At 46.1% G+C, this 21,167-nt stretch overlaps 1 protein-coding gene across 3 annotated transcripts in view; it reads left to right on the top strand.

Moving 5' to 3' along the window:
• The first annotated feature begins 3,378 nt into the window (after window positions 1-3,378).
• Window positions 3,379-21,167, top strand: part of FUBP3 (far upstream element binding protein 3) — a 39,916-nt gene continuing 22,127 nt past the window's right edge. The window contains exons 1-6 of one of the 3 annotated variants that reach the window (XM_075772838.1): window positions 3,379-3,550; window positions 10,412-10,517; window positions 16,787-16,837; window positions 17,319-17,352; window positions 19,261-19,310; window positions 20,901-20,972. In XM_075772838.1, coding sequence (XP_075628953.1) covers window positions 3,464-3,550; window positions 10,412-10,517; window positions 16,787-16,837; window positions 17,319-17,352; window positions 19,261-19,310; window positions 20,901-20,972 — 400 coding nt within the window. In that variant the 5' untranslated portion in view covers window positions 3,379-3,463. The remainder of the gene's footprint in view (window positions 3,551-10,411; window positions 10,518-16,786; window positions 16,838-17,318; window positions 17,353-19,260; window positions 19,311-20,900; window positions 20,973-21,167) is intronic. The other 2 variants (XM_075772840.1, XM_075772839.1) reach the window with 2 other exon arrangements.

The following is a 21,167-nucleotide window of genomic DNA, read 5'->3' as shown; positions in this document are numbered from 1 at the left end:
AAATAACGAAGGCAAAAAGAGGGAGAGGGGGGAATTTTCTCATTGAGACCAAGTGAAGTGCCAAACAAGCTGCTATTATGGTGGCTTTGAGAGGCACAGGGAGGGGGTGATGGGGAGGGGAGCAGGGGGAAGGAGAGGAGGGAGGTGGGGGAGAAGAGAGGGAGAGAGGGCTGGAGGAAGGGAGAAGGGTGGGGGACGTGGGGACGAGGGGGATGCAAGGAGCCAAAGGTGCAAGGTGAGACGGAGAGAGGACCAAGTTGTGCGACGGTGGCGGGGCCATCGCGCGCCAGCGCCCCGTCCCTCACCCTGGGTCCCCCGCATCTCCCCATCCATCCCCTGTCCTGGTCCCCAGCCACCTTCCACCCCCTGTACCCACCACCACCAAAAGGGGGAAGGAAAAAAAAAAAAAAAAAAGAGATGGAAAGAAGGAAAACAAAATATCTACAGTTGTCGAGACAAGGGGAGAAAAATAGAGGCAAACATCCATAATTTTCTCTGTGGGGCTTTGCAGTAATTGAGCCATTTGGATAAAAATAAAGGCAGCAGGCCCTTTAGGTAAGAGGAGCTTTTGCAATCCAAGAAGCCTGAATTATGCGCCTTGTATCACTTGAAACCCCCCACCCCATCACCCCCCTCCGCCTCCCCCATGCGACACCAAACCACTTTCCCTTTTCTTCTTCTTCTCTTTTTTTTTTCCTCCTCCTTTTTTAAGTACCCTGTCAAACGGCGTCCGACGAGAGGAGAATTTCAGCTGTCACAACTAATTTCAGCGCGTGTGTGTGCGAAGGTGTGTGTGTCTCGGGCGGGGGGGGAGGTGGGTGATGGAGGTGTAGAATCACTCCTTTCTTTTTTTTTCCTTTTTTTTTTTTTCCCCCTCAAAAGGAAGATTTACATCAGAAATTTGTTTCTGGAAGTGTTTAAGGCCTGTAATTTCCTTCTTTTCAATTGCCGCCTGATGTCTTCTTCTCGCCAGGGTCCCTCCCAGCCGTCCCTGCCCGTCCAGCGCCGGGGCTCACCATCACACCGTCACCCTCCCGGCAGCCCGGTCCCTCGGCCGTGGTCTTTCCGAGCACCGACGAGACTCCTCCGTCTCTTGCGGGGGTTGAGACTGCCAAAACTCAGCTCTCACAGCCCCAAGCGCCGCACCGGGTCCGGCAGCAGAGGCTACAGCTTCTCTCTGCCGGCGTCCCAGTGCCGGGGTCTTTAGGCTTCAGATTTGGTCACTTTTTGGTTTTTGCAGCCACTTTGAGGTTGGTGTTAGCTGGAGGGTCACAGGGTGAATCCTGCTCAGGGCAGGGCATCCCCGAGAGCCAAGTGGGGCTGTCGGGGGGATCCCCCCACCCAGGACCTGCCCACGGAAAGGGGCAGCTGGTGCTGAGCCTGGTGGGTCTTCCCGGCCAGGGCTAGGAGGGGAAAAATTCCCTGAATCCAGCAAAGTCTCGGGGCTGTTTGCAAGAGAGGAAGCAGCAAAGCCCTCTGGCATGGCTGGAGAAGTTGCCTCCACCATGGTCAGAAGATGATGGGGAGGCTGCAGCGATACAGATGATCTTAAAATCCTTCCCCCATGGGCTGTGGTCCTTTCTCCTAAAATAAATGGGCATTTCGTTTAAGAAAGCGATCCGGACTTCCGAGCGGAGGAAAGGCTGGTTATCAGCAAGCCCGCTGGTGTAACGTAGGTGAGCGGCAGCAGACTGCGCGTCCCAGTGAAGAAGCGCGTTCCCTCTCTTGGAAAGCCACCAGATAATTTCATCAGCCTCAGCAATGCCTGCCTACTCATGTAGGCGCAAATTGATGCATAAAACTGGAAAGAGCAAGAAACAGCCAAGAAGGAGAACAAGACAGCTTGGGTCAGGGTTTGAATTTTGAATTTAATACTGGGTGGCTTTGGGACAGCAAGTCTGGGATTAAACTCGGACTATTGCGAGCTGCAGCGGCAGCGCCGGGTGGGAAACCCAGCGGGCACAAACCCTCCCGACCCGCAGCTCCGTCCCCGTCACAGCAGAACGAACACGCGCCGGACACGGGGAGCCGCGGCACCCGCCCCTGCGGCCAGCCGAGGGCTGCTCTCCCAGGCTCGGCGTGCAAACCCAGCCACGCCGGGAGCCGGCTGTGGGCTGCGATTTGGGAGATAACATCTCTCACCCGTTCAGGCAGCTGCACCTGGCTGCGTGGGTGGGGGGGGGTAGGTCAAGGCCCTCCATGTTGCCAGGCTTGGGGGGGCTGATGGCCGGACCTGGGATCCCACCACTGCCCCCATCCTTTTTGCTCTGGGGACCCAGCCGGCAGAGCTGACCCCCGCTGCTTCTTGTGTCCCCCCCCCCGGGGTCTCAAGCCGTGCCACCATCCCACGGTCAGGCGTTGCTCTCCTCTCCTGGAGGATACGTGCTCAACCCCAAAAGCAGGCACGCACCCCGCCTGCGAGGCTCTGTGCGCGGGCAGCAGGTTGGGTGGCAGCCCTCGTGGGACACCCCCAAAAGCACCGCCGTCGCCCAGACGTCCCGGACGGCAAGGGCCGGGCAGGGGCCATGCAGCAGCGCCCTGCTCGAGGAATCAGCTTTGCATGTTCTTTGCATTAATCCTTGACTAACTGGTCCTTGCATCATCCCGGAGCCTCCTGCTGCTCCGCCGCCACGGCAGCGTCTGGCCCACGGCAGCGTGCTGGGAAACACGGTCCTCAGATACCCGCACGAAAACAGGCGGGAAACGGCTGCTGGGGGATGGTGCGTTTCCATGGAGGGGGTTAAATGGTGGCTGCTGGTGGGACACCTCCGCGGCCACCACCACCACAGCGGGGACGGAGGGGATGGCACGGCCCGGGGGCTGGCAGGGGCTGGCAGGGGAGGCGCAGGCAGGGGGGCACAGGCAGGGGCTGGCGGGGGGCACAGGCAGGGGGGCACAGGCAGGGGCTGGCAGGGGAGGTGCAGGCAGGGGCTGGCAGGGGAGGTGCAGGCAGGGGGGCACAGGCAGGGGCTGGCAGGGGAGGTGCAGGCAGGGGCTGGCAGGGGAGGTGCAGGCAGGGGCCGGCAGGGGGGCACAGGCAGGGGCGGGAGGGGCTGGCACAGCCCGGCCAGGGACCGGTCCGGCCCGGCAGGTGGCTCCTGGCCTCGCCCCCCCCGTCCCCCCGCGGGCAGTGGGGCTCCCGGGCCGCCCCCCCGCCCCTCACCCGTGGGCTCCCGGTGGCGGAGGGGCTGTGGGGGGGGTGGGGCTGTGGGGGGGGGGGGGGGGGGGGTGTCCCGTGGGGGCGGGGCAAGGGCTGGCCCCGCCCTGCGCCCCCTCCCCTCCGGCACGTGAGCGGCCGTGACGCGCGGCGCGAGCCCCCCCCCCGGCCCCGCCCCGCCCCGGCGCCCCCGCCCCTCGGCCCACTTCCGGCGGAAGCGGGGGGCTCTTTCCCTTTCCGGGTGCGGGTCCCCGGGCGGAGCGGCGGGACGGCGCGGCGGCGGCGGGCGGGCGCGGGGCGCGTGTCATGGCGGAGCTGGCGCAGGGGCAGAGCGCAGCGCCCGTGGGGATCAAGCCCGAGGGGTTCGTGGACGCTCTGCACCGGGTCCGGCAGGTAGGCGCCGGCTGACGGGTCGGGGGCGGGAGGAGGCCGCGGGGCGCCGCTAGGCCGCGGGGTTGAGGCGGAGCGCGGAGCCGCAGTGAGGGGTAGGGCCGCGGCCCCACTGCCCCTCTGTCGGGAGGCCGGGGCCGGAGGCTCCTCTCAGCGGCCCCGGGGGCTGTCCCCTGCGGGGGGGGCGGCGGCGGTTCCGGGGAGAGGGGCAGGCCCGGGGGGGGGGGCGGCGGGGCTCTCTGACAGACCCCTCCAGCGCGGGTCGCGGCCGGGGCTTGTGACACGGCAAAAACGCTGCTCTGCGGGGAAGGCGGCGGTCTGCAGCCTGCGGGAGCTCTCGTCTGGGAAGCTGTCGTCTTGCGCTTTGCAGTGGGTGGGTGTGAGCTTAATGTTAATTCGGTTTTTAAACGAGGCCTTAATTGCGTGTTAGGCTTAATCAATAGAAACCCTGAGCTTTGCATTCCCTCCTGGGAGAGAGAGAGGGAGGGGGGAGTGAAGTGCTCCCCGAAGGAATCTCTGAGCTTACACAGCACTAAAATGGAAACTTTCGGTAAAAGCGCCCAGACCTGCAGAAACCAACACCCTTGTCTTCAGTACAGGATATTCCAAGTGTTTGTTGTGCTTCTCGGTTTGTGGAAAGTGGATCCAGAAACAAGAAGCCGCTGCTCACAGTGCAGATTTTGTGACCGTTCATCACATCTCTTGTTCCGTGTCTGTCACAAGTGGTTAGTCCATCTCTGAACAGGTTGCGCTTTACTCGCATTTAGTGACTATACCTTAACGAGACGTTATACAGCTGAGTACCAGGACCGCAGCCCAACTGGCACTTGAAGACCCTGACTTTATTCTTTCCAATGTTACAGGCCAGGTGGGAGAAATCTCCTTCTGTTGCCCAGACTTGTTTTTCTCATTTTCCCTGAGAAACTTCTGATGAAACTAAGCTGGACCCTAAGACCTTTCAAGCAATCGCTCTCATGGAACTTAAGTCGCTTACCATCGTTCATGGCTCACTCGTGAATCAGTACGGCAGCAAGTCTGCGTCCTCTGCGGTCTTCAGCGACCAGTACAGAGGCGCTCGCTGTTCTAGACGAACACCCTGCACCTTCCCAGAGGAGATGACGGGCTAGCCTGCTCTTCAGTCGTTGATTTCTTTCTCAGCAGAAGTATTGCAGTAGGCAAGTTACGTGTTAGCTGCCTCCTGGATGAGGCCACGCGTCACTTTTTTCAGTGGCTAACAAAATGCTGTGACCTTGGTGGTATGTGATGTCTGAAGGCTTCGCCGGTAGCCCAGGTTATCTACGTGATGCAGTTAAATTGAGAGGTGTTGCGGCTGTGTTTGTCTTGACCTGGTCGTCTGTTCCCGAATGCCTCTCATTGCAAAAACATCTCCTTGAATATCTGATAATATTATTGCCTGCTAAGAGTTGAATAATCTTTGAATAACCTGTTTATGTAGAAGAAAATAATTATTTGCTGGTCAGTTGCAGCTTGTTGAAACTATTTTGGGAGTATGTTGAAAGTGCTGCAGTGTGTACCACTCACCTGGTCTGTAACAGGTTAAATGTGAAAGCAGGATGCTTCAGACGGTGTTGGGCTAAAACATAGCGCTAACAGAAAAGCAGTTGGGATCGGCGTTCCGTGGTTGCTGTCATCATGTTTGTAGGGTGAATCTGTGAGGATCCCTAACCCACACGTGAAGGAGATGGAATATTAAATAATTCTGTACCTAGCTATGTTCACTTACTCTGATGTTGCTGAATATATTTGGTTTCCACGAGCCTAACAGCTTAAGTTAGTCTGAACTGGAAGATTTCAAAAATCTTCCAAGCTGCCAACTTCAGGTCAGGCACTGCAGTGTAGCAGCCTTCCTGCTATCTTTCATGCTGGAAACAAGTGTGTTGAGAAATGCGTGCTCTGCACGTGTTCGTGGGAGCGCAGTGGCCTACATTTTTCTGCAGTGAGTTGTATGCTGCCTGTTGAATGTGATTTTTTTTTTCCATTAGTATTTGTGGGATGAAAGGAATTGTTGGCAAGTGCTAAAATATTCCCCCCTACCCCCGTAAAAGTATTTGATTTAATCTAGTTCCAAAGGAGCTTTGTAAGGGAGTAGGTAGTCTTCTCCTGTACAGAAGGGCAGGACTAAATTGTCACTGGTGACTTGTTACCAAATGTGAATGAAGATGGTCTTAATTGCTCAGTGGATGGATACTTACTTCACCAACCAAGCAATATATGATGGAACTTCCTGGCTGAGAGTCAGGTGGGATGTAAAGGCAGTGACACCTCACACTTCTCTGGAGGTGATGGCAGAGCTTTCACCGAGTGTGTTTAATGTCGTATGTGCCTGAACTATACTGATCTGGTACATCGATGTCAGCTTTTGTTCTGTTTCTAGCCAATGCCACAGCCTTTTCTGCGTATTGCTTTTGCTTTAAGGGGATGAGGAAACAGAGAAAAAAAAATTCAGTCATAGTTCTTGCATTGTGGGTTGATATGACATCCCTGGCTTGACATTTCAACTCTGAGTTCAATCTTACGCTTAAGACTAGTAATCAAATTTACTAAATTCAGTTCTCATGAGAGCCATAACACTAAAATCAGGCTGTGGAATACAGTGCTTAGTTATTAGTAACTAAATAATTTAGGACAGGGAAGACTTTCCTCATCAATCACAGTAACTGCATTCCTCAAAGTCACTGGGATGCAAGATGATGTAAGAGTAAGAAATCTGGAATACCTTTGAAAGAAATGACTTGTACAGTGCTTTCAGTGTTTGTGCTGGGCTTGCTCGGATTTTTTTGTGGACTCTTAAATATTTGAGATGTATCAAAAATTTTCAGGTGAATGGTGGGGCTTTGAGATGGTCTGTCCTGCATCTTCTGCACCATGCCTCAAGTGGGTGGGTTAGTCTATGGGTCGTAGGTGGTGACTGATCTGTCCATTGAAGCGGCTGTTCCTAGGCGGGGTGGGTTTTCTTCTGTGGCATTTTGGGGTGGGGGGAGAGAAAGGATGTTTGCTCCCCTTTTGAGTAATGGGATCAGAAAATAAGTAGAGCTGCCTGTACTTTGGACAAAAATGGATTTCTATCAGACTGTCCTTGAGTCTTGTTTTCATTGACAAGACAGCGTCTTGCTCGGTTCTTACCCTCTCCTGTTCTCCCCAGCAGTCTCATTTTCAGTACAACACATGTTTGCGGCACTTCTTCCCTCTTCATACATGTGCTGCTGCTCTTGTGACCTGCTATATGTACTGTCTGAATCCGAATTCCTAGGAATGCTATGAAGAGGAAAGGCTGTGGCTTGGTAAGCCTGTAGCGTGCCATCTTGGGTACCTTGGAAGTGGATGAATATCCTGAGACTTACTGAGAGTCAACAGGCTGTGTGTTTAAAATCCTGTTATCAGGCTTTAACTTCTAATTTCTGTGGGGATGGAGGGGTCTTAAGACTTAGGTTTCCTTATCCCCCTGCAGAGTACTTTTTCAGATCATAATCAAATAGATTTAGGGCTTTGCAGTTACTCTAGTATTTAGGAAAACCACCTGTGACAAGAAACTTAAATGGTTGTAGATGGTTTCACTGCTTCCTGCAGAGCTCTGGAGAAGTGGCTGTCATGCAAACTCTAATATTCAGCTCGATGACTAGGAAGAGTAGCAGAAGCACTAGAATTGTCTGAAGGGTCAGATGACAGTGCTTTATTGTTTTATGTCTTGCTAATACCTAGAATTGGCAGTTTTATTGGTGGCTATTTTTTTGCAGGGCAGCATGGTGAGATTCTTCCCAGAAGCTAGGCTCTTTCTCTTGAAAGCTGAATTCTGCAGACATTGGCACTTGAGTCCTGCTGTGCCTAGCAAAGAAACTTCATATTTAGAAGCATTTTGGTATTGCACCATTGTTAAACAGTGTTAAAGGTATAGGAGGACAGAAGTGCAAGGTGTAGGAAAACATGTATCCCTCGCACAACTTTGTGGGCTAATTTGTTTGTTTTTCTTGGCTTTACCATTGCAATTTGTAGCTCAGGTTTGTGCGATGTCCTTTAAAGTCTTTATTGGAGAGCTTTGTTTTGGGGAAATTGGGTGCAGAAGCAGTTCTGTGATAGTGATGCTTTTTCCGTTGTATTTCAGAGCTTAGTAAAATGGATGTGTTGGGTTTAGGGGAAAAAAAAAAAAGAGGACTGACATACAGCGGGACAAAAGCAGTGGCTAGCAGTACGTTACTCAAGGTCATTTAGTCAGATAAGGGCTAGGTCTGCTTACTTTTGCTATGTTCTAACTTTTGTGCTTATCTCCCTGCTGAACCTGTAGTAAAAATTGAGGTTCCCGTTTTAAGTTGAACAGAAGAAGTTAAAATGTATTTTACCTGCTACATCTACTTTAAAAGCTCAACTCTGAACTTTGCAGGGTCTTTTTTCCTGCTGTTGTGAGTTGGTGTGTTGTCTACGTGTAATCCGGTGGCGGCTGCAGGCTTTAGAGATAAGGGTGCAAGTTTAAATAAAGGAGAAGGGGGAAAAAAAAAAAAAAAGAGGAAAATATCCCAAAAGCTGATAATGTAAAAATCGCTTTGACTCTCTTATTTTGCCCTTTTAGTTGGAGGGTTCTGTGCCAGGGTGATAACGGTGTGCCAGCCTTGAGTAGGGGTTTGCAAAGCTTTCCCGCTTTGGGAGCGGATGGTGATCTGTTCATGCACACCTTTGTGCTTCATGCTAGCTTCCTTTCGTAGGTCAGCTTCTGCTATCCAGGCTATTTTTTCTTTCCCTTGAGCGTGTGGTGTGTGATTTCAGCTCCAAGCTGTCAGCTAGCAGTTTCCACAACTTAAAATTTTTTCGAGTAAATAACTACTGACAGAGAGTTCATAAGGGGCATGTTAAAATTGAATGTTCCAAAGCATGCCAGGATAAGTTATACCTGACACTGTTTCTTTTGGCATACCTTTGTAAGTTATTATGTGAAAACTGTTAATAGATTGTTACAAAATATATTTTTAATGTATTTTTCACCATTGAAGTAGTCAGACAACATCTATGCTCTTTGTACCTTCGTTGAAGTCCTCTGCGTCCCAAAGGTAAGGGGAAAGCACGTATGCACAGGGCTGGAACTGTGGATGCAGTACAGTTTTCAACAAAAAAGCAAGGCATCACCTGGCACTCCCTACTACAGAGTGGAGAAGGGATAGTCTGTGTTAATGCTTTCAGAATCAGATTTCTGTGGGCTTACTAGTTTTTGAAGATGTTGATATACAAGGTGCTTGTCATCAAAGCTTCGTTATGTGATCACTGTGCTAGTCCTGCAGGAAAACTTTAGTTTCTAGCTCCTGGCATTTCTGACACAGCAAAGTTGTTGACTTTCTAAAAGAGGACAGGAAGGAATGGACTATGAGAAGAAAATGGTCAAAACTTGGACCTCTTTTCATACAAGGCATTGAAGAGAATGTTTTCTATTCTCTTTCTAAAAGCAGTGCCCTCAATCTTTCAAGATTATTTCAAATGGCTTTTTTTTTTTCCGTACCCTGTGGTTCTGAATCTCGGGCAGTTTATTCCACTGCAGCAGCTAATACTGTCAACAACCAGAGTTACTGTAGATGTCTTTCTGTTGCAGTAAAACTAAAATTTTAGAAACACCTTTAGTTATCTTTGTCATTTGCCCTTGCCTTCATTTAAAACATATCTGTGTAAAATGCTCTTTCATCTGTTCCTGTTGCTTATTCTCTGGTGAAATCCCAGTTACAATAGAGTGAGATCAGACTCCTAGTAAAGATCCTATTCAATGATTTTCTTTTTGCTGGAAAGGGAAGCAAGCACTGTAGAATACCCCATCCTTTATATTTGTTCTGTAACTACTTTGTTCTGCACTTGCTTATTATAGCCAAGTACTTTATGTAGGCAAGGGGTGCTGTGAGACTGCAGCTTGCATGTCCCTGAAGTCGGGATTAACTCGGGTGCAGCACTGAAGTAATGCACCTCTATGCTTCTAGAGGGGGTTTACATCAGTTAGCTTGGAGAGCAGATGAAAGAGCTCGCTTCTGTCAGCATCCATCTGTATAGGTGTCTCCCAAACGTCATTAGAGATGAGCTTAACTTCTCACTTTTATTAAGTGGTGGTTAGGTGTCTTTCTCACCTGCTTTAGTTGCTTACCTGTGATACCTGACTGTCTTCTCTTTCCTGTAAATATCCTCCTTGCACCCTGGCTTGGCAGGGAATGGCTGTTACCCCTCTGTAAGGGGGGGAAGCAGAGACACAGGCAGTGTTAGTGGTGTTCCTGCTGTATTGACTGCTGCTGGAAACTGAAATTAGTTCTGGGCTAATAGTTTGCCCACTGCCTTATTCTTCATACAGTAAACACGGGGTGTTTACTTTGACAAGGAATTCCCAAACCTGTCCTTATGCTGTGTATTTTCACATTCTTCTCCCTCCGCTCCCCCCGCTAATGTGTGAGTGTGCATTTCTATCTATCTGGATATGCACGGATGTAGGAGGAAGCACGTGTCCTCCTACATGGCTATGGTGGTGGCAGGTCCTCCAGGACAAAGTTGGTTAGCTAGTTTGAGCTCTTTTTGCAAGATTTACCTTGTCAGCTGTCCATAGAGTGAACAAACCTGAATATAATGTTCCAGGGAGTAAATACCTTCTTACAATCAGGAAGAGGAACTGGGTAAATGCAATCTTAACTAAGCAAATATTAAAAGCAAGCAGAAAATTGTTTACTTTACAAATGAAGCACTCCTGTCTTGGAATTGATATAAAGCTACCTATATAGTAAGTAGCTGAGAGAAGATTGGTCTGGGGTAAATACCTTACCGGAGGAAAGTGTCTAGCTGTGGTGGCTGAAACTTCTGGTATCCTAATCATGCTTTTATCCCCTGTTTTTGTAGATTGCTGCTAAAATTGGAGATATTCCTCACTTGAATAATTCTACAACACTTGTGGACCCATCAGTCTATGGTTATGGAGTGCAGAAACGGCCCCTGGATGATGGAGGTAAGCTGGCTATGATTAGTCAGTCTTGTGGATGCAGCTCCTGAAATTCATCTATGGAGGCAGTTGTCTGCTTTAAGGACAGAAATCACTGCATCTTTTTGTGTATAGAAATTTTATACAAGATTCCCTGTGCTGTTAAGCCTTATCTGGATAGCACAGAGCTCCTAGGCGTTAGTATTATTAATGTGAAGCAATTCTTTCTTAGTTCATGAACTTGGGGAATTACCAAACAAATGCTGTAATTTAAATTTTGTTCTGTGGTAGTTGGTGGAGGGAGAAGAATGTGTTTATTGGAACTGTGTTGGAGCCCTTGTATAGAGTACCAGATGTATATAGTAAAGCTGTTCTTCCCTGATGACCCTTATTTTCTGAGGGCAGGCAATGTTTAGGGAGAGTATTACATGTGTTCCTTCCCATGTGTAGCTGTGGTCACAGCACAGTAGTTGAGTCACTGTCAAGAGTTCCAAATGCTTTGTACGTGAATTTTAAGGAGAAAAGGTATTGATATAAGTTGATGCAAGTTGGAAGGGAACTTTTCGTATTAGACTTAGCTTTTTAAATAATTATTCTTTGAGAATTCTTAAATCTCTGAAGCATTTAACATAGTCCACAGCCAAAGAGTAATTTACTGGATGGTAACTGTAATGAGTTAGTGTTGCATGAAGTGTTATAATCTTAAAATAATATATTAGTTTCTTCAGCAGGAACAACAAAAATGTTGGAACAGGTGTTTTCCTTTTTACAAATCTAATGATCTGCACTCTTACAAGAAGTGTTTAAAACTGTATTATCTGCTGCTGCATAGATGCAAAGAGCTTGCCTTTATCCTGTAGTTGGTTAGAAAAAAAAAAAAAAACCACCACGGCTATGTCTTCCTTTTTGTTTTTCCTCTAGTATTTTACTGACACAGGTAGCCCTGCAGGGTGATTCTCTCCCCTACAGATCTGTTCAGGAGTACTGAGGAGATAAGCAAAGCTGCTGCCTAGCACTTCATTTTGAAAATATTTTTTTCTGTCTGATACAAAGGCTGAAAATACTGCACGTCTGCTTCTCATTCTGAAAAAAAAACGTGCTGGAGCACAGGGAGAAGTTTCTTTCATGTGGAGCCTCGCTTGCTATCATTACTGTTTTCTGAACACATGCCACAACCCACTTTGTTTTCTGGTCTTGGCTCTATTTGAGCAAGAGGTTGCTGCTCCTTTGGTTTGGTGTTTTAGGGAAGACTGGGTTTATCTGGGTGAGCCCCTGTGCCTTCTGTCTTGGACTGGAGCATCGCTATGTCTGTGAGAAGGCAGAGGCCCGGTATTACTGGTATGTGTTGGTTTCTGTATGGGAAGGTGCTCGGCTGTCAAGCAGGCTGTTCAGCATTGAAGAATGCTGAACAACTTTGAGCTGTGTCTGAATAGCTTAGATAAGTGGCTGTGACAAAGAATAAAAGTAGCCTTCTAGGAACTAGTCATTCATAACATTAGTCCTGCCTATTTCTTTTATTGATTCATCAGGCTGAACTGAGAAATCTGACCTCTTGACAAAATGGTTTTTATGAGCTTTTAACATGTGAAATGGTTGTAGTGCTTAATGACAGCACAAGTTAGACTTTGTACTTAAACTTTTACTGGTGAGCCCTATTACTTGCTGAGGCTTGTTTGTGTTGACACACAGTTGCAGTCTGGGCTATAAATGTGTGTTACTGCTGGTGTCTTGTGTTGTGATAGGTAACTCCATGGAGGAGGTATCGTGCCTGGAAGAGTCTTCCAGAGTGGCTGTACTCCTGACTCCTGTCTTGGCAGTTGTTCTGCTGATGTAAAGACCCACAGGTGTTTGCTCACCCTTGTAGTTCAACACTGGGCCTTGTCTAAAGTAGCTCCAATGTTGTATTTGCCCTTGGCTTGTTCGTATACATCTGTAGGTTTTATAAATTTGTCCAACTCCCTTCCCAAAAATCTGATCTGTGAGATCTTAGAGGAGAAGAGAATTGATGGCAGTGGTATTTTAAAGGGCTCGAATTTCACAAGGAAACAGGAATTGTCAGGGTAGGAGCAAGTGTTCTATCACTTCTTACAGCTTTGGTTGTCTTGTGTTTTATTTCTAATGGCATTAGTAAGCCCTGTACTGCAAGACAATTGTGTGATGAGTTCCCCACCTAACCGCATAATCACCCTGCGTTGCTCTTTAACTGCAAGCCCAGAACTGCAGTTCTGGCAAAGGAACTCTGGAAGCTGCCAGTGCTTCTTCCTCTGTATTTCTTTGTGGTATGATCCACACCTTAGTCAGTCTTAGGCTACCTGCTCTTGCTGCCATAGTATTAAAAGTCTATAATGCAGCTTTAGCTTTAAGCATCTGGAAGATGGCGGTTGCTTTTAATAGGACACTAAAATCAGGAAAACATTTCCCATTTGGATGATCTCTTAGTTCTCTGTTAGTTGCAAACAAGGAGCGTTGGGATTGCATGCCCACACTTTTTTCAGTTTTCTGCTTGTCTGTGAACCACAGTTTGGAGACATTGTTGTCAAGAAGTGATTATTTATATTGTTACGCATACTCTAGAAATTTTATACTGCGGGGGTTTGGATACATTGTGCTGCTCTGGATAGCTTGGAAACAAATCTGGTGGTAAATCTTTTGATTGTTTACCTCTGAATACTGCGTGGTCATGGCTGAGTGCAGTTCTCGCTGCTTCCTTAGCCCCATGTAGCTGTTAGAAAATTACTTCTGTTCCTAATACACCTGAAAAAATTGGGTCCAGAGGAGGTATTTAAGGTGACAGGAGAAGTGCATGTCTTTCAGGAAAATCTAATTCTGCCTGTCCATTTTTGTAAACAGCTGCTGGCATGGCTGATTGATGTCAGCTTAGGAAGTGGTCTTAAGACAGGGTGACGGTGCCCTGGTCAAAACAAATTCAGCTGCTTTTAGAGCATTTCCAGGAAGAATAGATTTGTCGTAGTATTAGAAACCAGAATGCGTGAGTGCCTTTTGCACTTCCCATAACATAATCTTCATCTGAAACGAAGTGCTGCTAGGATTGGCCCTGGTGACCTGGCCGATTGGTATTAGATGGAGCTTGATTATTTCTCTTTTCCCTGGCTTCGTTATTTCCTCTTTCTGGAAACAACTTTAAAGTAATCCTGCAAATAGCTACAGTGCAGGGAGGAGACCAGGTTTATTTGTACTGCTTGCAGGAAGTCGTAGTCAGCATTTATATGGCCACTTGCAGCGGTTAATGTTTCTCAAGGAAGGTGAGCACCAGAGATGGGGTTAGCTCTGAGCTGTGGAGAGACCTAGTGGCATCTTGCTTGTTGCTCACTGCTGACGATAGATCCCAGCCCTCCTGTTAATGGCCAACAGCTCCTCCTGGCCTCTGTTCTAATTAATGGGTCCCTCTAATTACCAGCACAATTTAATAAGTTTATTTAATGCAAAATAATCCTTTAAGAAGCAGCCTCCTTTTGTTCAAAGGAAGAAGGGATCTAGTCTGCTGGAAACGTTAGCCTTTGTTTGCCCTCATTTGGACTGCTTTAAAGAAGTTTCCAGTGATATACATAGGGTTAAGCAGCAGTGTTGCTGCTGAAGGCTGGGACACCCTTTGAGTCTGAGGAAACAAAAATGACAGATCTTGGAGAAGCCTCACGCCCCCCTCTCTCCACCCTGTGTCTTCCCCAAGCTTCTGTGGTGCATCCAGATATGAAGATGGCCTGTTTCGGTGTAATTAAACTTGATTGTAGTAGAGCTGAGGGGTTCAAACACAACATGATCCTGTTGTACAGAACACTTTATTCTTTTGCTCCAACGTTTTTTCAATGAAAAATAGCGATGGGCAGAAGAAAATCTTATCCCTGTCATACTGCTGCTGAACGTTAGCAGTGATAATCCTTTACAGGTCTGTAGCGGCAATACGACCAGGGCAAAAGTGCAGATCTCTTGGCAGAAGGTTTAGTGTTCTTCAAAATTGCAGCTTTACAGATCACCATTTTTTAAAGCAGTGCAGTTTAAGGGAGGGGAAAAAAGCCTGTAAAGATTTGCAGTGAAGGTGGACGCGAACATTATTAGGCTTTGACCATTTAATTAAAGAAAAACCTGATAATATTTGATGATGAATTAGGGTAACTAATGTCTTCCTTGTAGCTTTCTAAAATTCATGATGATCCCATTTTGGTTCAAAAGAATGAAATGCTACCTGGTTCCACTGCTCTCCAAGAGATGCGTCGTTCTGATTTTATTCTAGCCATGAAGATATTCTTGACGAGATTCTATATTCCCATCATGCACATTAATTTAGTGGGAGGCACTGCTCTGTTTTATGGGGTGGAAAAAAAATCCACATTTGTTTTGAGTGTCTGTTAGGTAGAATTCAGTTAAGGTGAAGCCTAAAGCAGAGTGAAGAGTTATCAACCAGCAGGTGCCATTAATAGGAAATTGTGCTGATTTTATTCAGTATTTTTCCTTATTTGCAGTAAAATGACTGCAGTTACAGTTAAATTGTACTGAATAGATGTAAAAGGGGAAATATGTACGTGGCTTGTCAGAGTTCAGCCCCCACCCTGGTGCAAAAAGGGAGATGGTGGAACAGAACGTCAGCTTTCAGTACTGCAGGGAGCATGGTCTGCCCCAGCCCTTCCTCTCTATTAGTCTCTGTCTTTCAGAGCAAAATGAGCATGTTGGAGACAGAACGGACCTTTGGGTTGTTGGAACCGGGAGCCACGTTGTTTCTTTCCCCACCCAAAACCAGAGAAAAATCATAACTGACTTCAAGTAAATCACTGCCAGTTCTCTCCATCTGCCTTCCATCTCAGCTCTTGGAGAGGTTGTCTGTGAAATGTGGAAGGAATGATTTTGCACATAAGTTACTGTGGCTTAATTTTTTTTAAGTAACTTGTGCAATAAATATACAGTAAGGCTGATACCTGTCTGCCTGGGATGGTGAATGGCTTACTATGTGTAGTGCTTGGAATGCGTTGGAGACATTATGTTACATACATCTAAAGCATTATTTCCCTGACTGATTTAACTTCTTGTGCTTGTACAGTTTTCCCCTAAGAAGTTGTCTTTTTCAAGTGTAGGATTGTGTTACAAAATGAAGGCTCTTCCGTTCCTTGAGTGAACTTCAGGAGTTGATTATAGGATGTGTATCTGTCTCATAATTTGTGGACAGCGGCTGCAGTGGAACAGACTGCTATGAGAGCTGTTATGGTGAATTGAGATGTGAAGTGGATATTTAAATACAGCCTTGTAATGTTAAGACCACTCTTTCTGGCATCTTGGGATAACGAGTGGCCTGGTCCGTGGCAAGGACGATCCCATACTATGGCAATAGCCACCGAACCTATTGCGTATAGTAAAAATATTTGGAGCACAGTTTGCGGCAAGATGGGGAAATTCTGAATTTGGTCGTATTTGCTCAGCTCTGTGGTAGTAGCTTATCAGCTAGAGCAAATATTCCCCGTTACATCACCCAGCTTTTTCAGCTGCAGTATTGATAGTTATCAAATTAGAGCTTTTTATATTCAGGGTGAGAATATGCAAAGACAAATCTAATGGAGTCAATAACGCAGCAGTTGTCTTATCACTGAGCTGGGGAGAGTAATAAAATGTATATGCTGTCAATATTTTGGTCCTGAACTATTATGAAGGTATTGACACGCAGCAGAAATACAGTATTGAATCTCCTTGTCTATTTTATTTGAATAAAGCGTTTGGCCGCAAACTTTATGCATTTTTCTACCAGATTTAGAGAGTGTGGGATGCATCCACTTTCTCACCCTGCCAGCTGATTGCCAATTTATTTCAGGTCAAAGAATGTGCAGGTTGCTGCAAGGTAGTTTGAAATAGCATCTTTATTATCACAGCTCACATATTGGCCGGTTTCATTTGTTTTGCTGCTTGTGCCCTCCAGGCATGCAATATAATCTTTCAACTGGTTGTTAGGACCAAATGGTCTGGTTTTTAGCTGGTTTGCTGCAGGCGAAGTCCAGTAGGAAGCCCAGCAGGGCATGTGTTCCCACTTTGCATGAGTTGGTCTAATGATATTTTCTCCATTAACATTTGGAAGAAAGATCTAATCGGTTGGGGGGGGGGGGGGGGGGTGAGAAATCTGTTTGAGGGTTGTCAGCTGGGAAGATATCTGTGATGTTAGCTGGTGGTCCATTTATGATCAGCAGTTATGCCTGGAATGTGTGTGTTCAGTAAAACGTGGTGTGGTTTTGTTTTCTTTTTTTAAAGAGGATACTGTTTGGGTGCCACAAGGTTACTTAACAGACCTATTCCTTTAACAGGTCTCCGTGTAAGTGGGCTCCATGGAGCACAGATACGAGACACAGAGAGAAGTATGTGCAAGCGATCTTCAATGCTTTTTGCCTAAACTAAATCTGAATCTGATCAGCTTTTATTTTTGTTTTTTTAATACGTAGCAGTCTGTTTGAAATGTCTCTTCTCTCCCTTACCTCCCCGCCTTTTTTTTTTTTTTTTTTTACTACTTTGGGCTTAATTTGGGAAGGGGGGAGGTTAGTTGCAGGGATTTAGATTTGGACAGGCAGGATTTTCTCCCATGACTCTCAGCATGGGGAGACGCAGATCAATTCCCTGTCCTGTGTTCAGCTGCACACTGGGTTATGGTGTGTGTTGATCAAGAAATCCCCTCCTGTTTTGTACTGCATAACGCATTCATTTCAGCCACTGAACCTAAATTACTGTTTTGCTTTTCTTTCTTTTTTGATGAAATGGTAAGAACTCTTTTTCTATAGGGATGAAGTTAGTTTATCCGTGCTAATGCTTTGATTTTTTTCCTTTTTTCTCTCTCTGCCACAGTAGGTAACCAGTTAGGGGCCCTGGTACATCAAAGGTAAGCAGTGGGTTATGTTTTATTATTTATTGATCAATTCTAATTGTTTATTGATCCACCATCTGTAGTAGTGTTAGGAAGTCAGAGGTTGAGAATGTGGAGAAACTGTCAGCTTGGGTTTTCTCCAGGCTGGGGTTTCTGCTAACCCTTTAAGGTTGTTTGTTGTGATGAAGAAAGAAGAGTTGATGTGAAACTTGAATTTGGTTCCTGTAAATCTGCAGGGCGAAGAAGAATACATTCTCTTTCCTCTCCCTTCCCTTGCCCTGGCTATGGGGGGAAGAAGGAAAAAGTAAAAAAAGCTCTGGCATTTTAACAAAAGTTAGAAGTATTAAAAGGGCAGGTAGATTTTTTTTTTTTTTTAAGTTTTGTTGGTATAATATGACCTGAGATGACTCCTTTGTCAAAGATGGCTTTGGGAGACTGAAGCAAGCATGAGTTTTCATGGAGCGTGTCTTAGCATCTAATACAAAAGTAAAATTCTCAGTTTTTCTTGAATCCTGGTCTTAAGGAGTTGTCTGTCGTCTTTTGAGTAGGAAGGGGAGAACGTTTCTAAACCTAGGTTCACCTTCAGGCTAATAGTAGTGCACTTCCATCATAATCAGTTGTTTGTTGGGGGCCTGAGCAGAAAGGACAAGCAATATGCATGAAGACATATTTTAATGGTTAGGTTGAAGCTAATGCACAGCTAGGGCAGCACAGAGAAGGGTGGGCAGTGTTGTCTCCTCTGCTGCTACCTGCCACCTCTCTTCTGCCGGGAGTGATGTTCATGCAGGGAACTGATCAGGCTGAAAAGCCTGAATTGGTTTCTTTCTGGTTTTGGTGGTTGGTTTTCTGTTCTGTTGGCTTCTTTGTCCATCTGCAACCATTCCTTCAACACAGGGTGGTTAACAAATCATGCAGGATAGGACATTTTGGTAACAGGCTGGGTTTATTCCAGGTTAAACTAACTGTATTTCTGAACCTCCCTGTAGCAGATGAGTCCGTTCTGTTGCAGGTATGGATGACACTGGTTTTGAATCTCTGCTGGTGAGCCTCAGGACAGTGGAGAGTACTTTATCTGCAGGTTAGCTGGTGAAGTCTGATGTGTATTTTATACCTTCCCTAGCTGATCTAAAGCAAATAATGGGAAGGTTTTAATATACCTCACCACAAAGCCTGCATTGAACTTATTATGCAGGTGTTTCATTGCTTTTGAGATTGCTGAACAATTGTATATAATGCATATCTAAATATATGGAGTTTGCAAAGTCCATATTCATTGTGTTGTATTTTCTATGAGATAGAAATGGCTAAGCAAAAAAACCATCCAAGGTAATTCCTTTCTACTTGACTATGGTCAGGTCTTAGGAAATTGCTTTGGGTGCTATGTTTTGAGGCGTAGACACATTGAAAAAGTCCAAAGAGCAATAGATATGGAAGTCTTGAGATAGTAAGACTTCGAAAGATAATTGAAGACAGCTTTTATAAATTCCAAGGAAAAGAATGATAAGGACAGGCAGGCAAAAAAGAGGCATTCGTATCAGGATTGGCTTTGGTTAGTGTCTCTTGGCAAGAGCATATCCAAAAGTAGTAAGCAGAGACTGTGGCTTGGAAGGTTTAGGCTAAATATTAAGGAAACTTTGCTGTTATTCCGTTAAATCTGTCTGGACCAAGAATGACAGAGAGAGGTTCTTCTGTCAGCTGCATTGAAGATAGTGGATAGTAAACTGGAAATGTGTCCAGCATAGGAGAAATGAGGTGACCATGAGAGGTCCCTTCCAAAACAAATTGTTTTGACTGTGATGTGGTGTTTACTTGCGTGTGTGCAAAAGCCTTATGCTGTGCGTGGTTTCCACGGCAGGGACATAGTTGTCTTCCAAATTGTTCTTCGTAATGACTATTTGATTTTTTTTTCTTCCTTTTTTTAAGGGCTGTAATAACAGAAGAATTCAAAGTGCCTGATAAAATGGTTGGATTTAGTAAGTACCTTGGATGCTTTTGATGTTTCTTGATGTGTTTTTCTGTGTGGGAATGCTGTTTATTCTGATATGCTCACAGGTTTTTGTGCTTACTAGCCTCGGATAAGCCTTGTCTGTTGCTGTCTTCATGGGGACCAGATGATCTGTGTTTAAAATCCAGGTGCAAACTACATGGAAATGCTTAGTGTCCCCATAATAAGAGCAAGACTGTGTGGTACAAGTTACTGAGAGTTTTAGTGATTCTTTCCTTCAAGTTCCCACCAGCATGGTACATAAACAAGTCAAAAGTGAATTTGTTTCCCCTCACCCTAAACATTTTACTTCCTTTGAGTATGCAAAACTATGAGGGTTAAGAGAGGAAAAGAACATTTAAATGTTAAAATAAGACTTGTCTCAAGGCAAGTTAAACAGAATTTTAAATTTCTTATACAGGGAAACACATCCAGCATGCATTGCTCAGATGAGAATTTTTCCTAGATTTGCATTCCTGATACTGTTCTCTTTGAAGCTTGATCCTAATTTCTCTCTTCCTCTTGATGATTGTTACTCTTCCTTTCAATGGCACCTCCTGCTGATGTGTTACTACAGTGATTGCATAGACTCTTCCACTGCTAGATCTCTGCGTATCTCTTCCGATTTGATATATGGAGAGTAAAAAGGAAAATAGCAGGCCATTATAATTACCCCTTAGTGTGTGAAGTTTTGTCCCGACTCTAAAGACATTATAAAACTGTAACTAAAATGCCTGCAAAGGAAATGCTTACTCTTCTCCTGCCAGATCTCTTCATTTATCAGTCCTGGTACCACCCATGCAGGGGGATGTCGGAGGGATGCTGTAGTTCGGGGGGGGGGGGGGAGGGGCTGCACGCTTTGTTGATGCATCATCTGTTTGTTAAATCTAATCCTGGTTCAGGGGCAGACAGATGCAGGAGGATGGCAAACCCACAGCTGAGAGATGCTTCTGTGGGAGCATCTTGAGCCAGGCATACCTGTTTGACTTGACAGTTTTGCTCTTTTTTGCAGTCTGGGAAGGATATGAATGGTGATTGGCACATAGTCTCTCCCCAGTATGTCTCGTTGTGAACTAACGATGTGCCGATGCAAAGAGTTGAGGGAGAGGGGTATTTGTTTTCACTTCAGGTTTGACAGAGCATTTCAGTATGTAGCAGTTTGGTCTGAGTGCAGACCAGGCAAATAACATGTCCTTTGAAAAGAGGTAGTAAAATATGAATTTTAAAGAGTCTTTCCCTTTTTTAGTACCCCAAATAACTGGTTTATTGGTTCAGGCTGAACAAGAGATACTGTTCTAGCAGCACTCAAACTAGTGCCTAATTGCTTGCATACTATGTATTTCCATTCCAGTGCAAGACAGGCTTTGTTGTTTTGGTTTTTGTGGTGGGGGTTCCCAGCAAATAGAATAACTTTCAGGTTTTCTACTATGGTAAATCTGGTCGTGCTGTGGATGCCTCTTCTGCAATCCTGGAGTCAAACTGTTCCTTTATAGATAGCTGCAGCGGAGTAAAAGGGGGAAGGTGCTCTGCAGTTACTCAGAAAAATGGTGTGTTCTGACGCTTTTTGAACTCATTTCAGTAATTGGCAGGGGAGGTGAACAGATCTCACGGATTCAGGCAGAGTCTGGCTGCAAGATTCAAATTGCTTCAGGTAAGAGCCTCTTTGTATGGTGGGTGTACAGGCTTTAATGTTGAAGGATGTTGTGTCCATTAGATCAGGTGCCTTGCCGTGCTCATGACGCGTTACCACCGTTAACAGCATGATATACTAGGCTAACATGCATGGGAGAGCTGTTGTGGGACTGACCTCTTGACTGGCATAGAAAACAGGTTTGTCAGGTGGTTT

This window comes from Balearica regulorum, chromosome 20 (assembly GCF_011004875.1).
Source record: "Balearica regulorum gibbericeps isolate bBalReg1 chromosome 20, bBalReg1.pri, whole genome shotgun sequence".
Lineage (NCBI taxonomy): Eukaryota > Metazoa > Chordata > Aves > Gruiformes > Gruidae > Balearica > Balearica regulorum.
The sequence above is the reverse complement of the archived record's forward strand: the minus strand, read 5'-3'. Positions and strand labels throughout refer to the sequence as shown.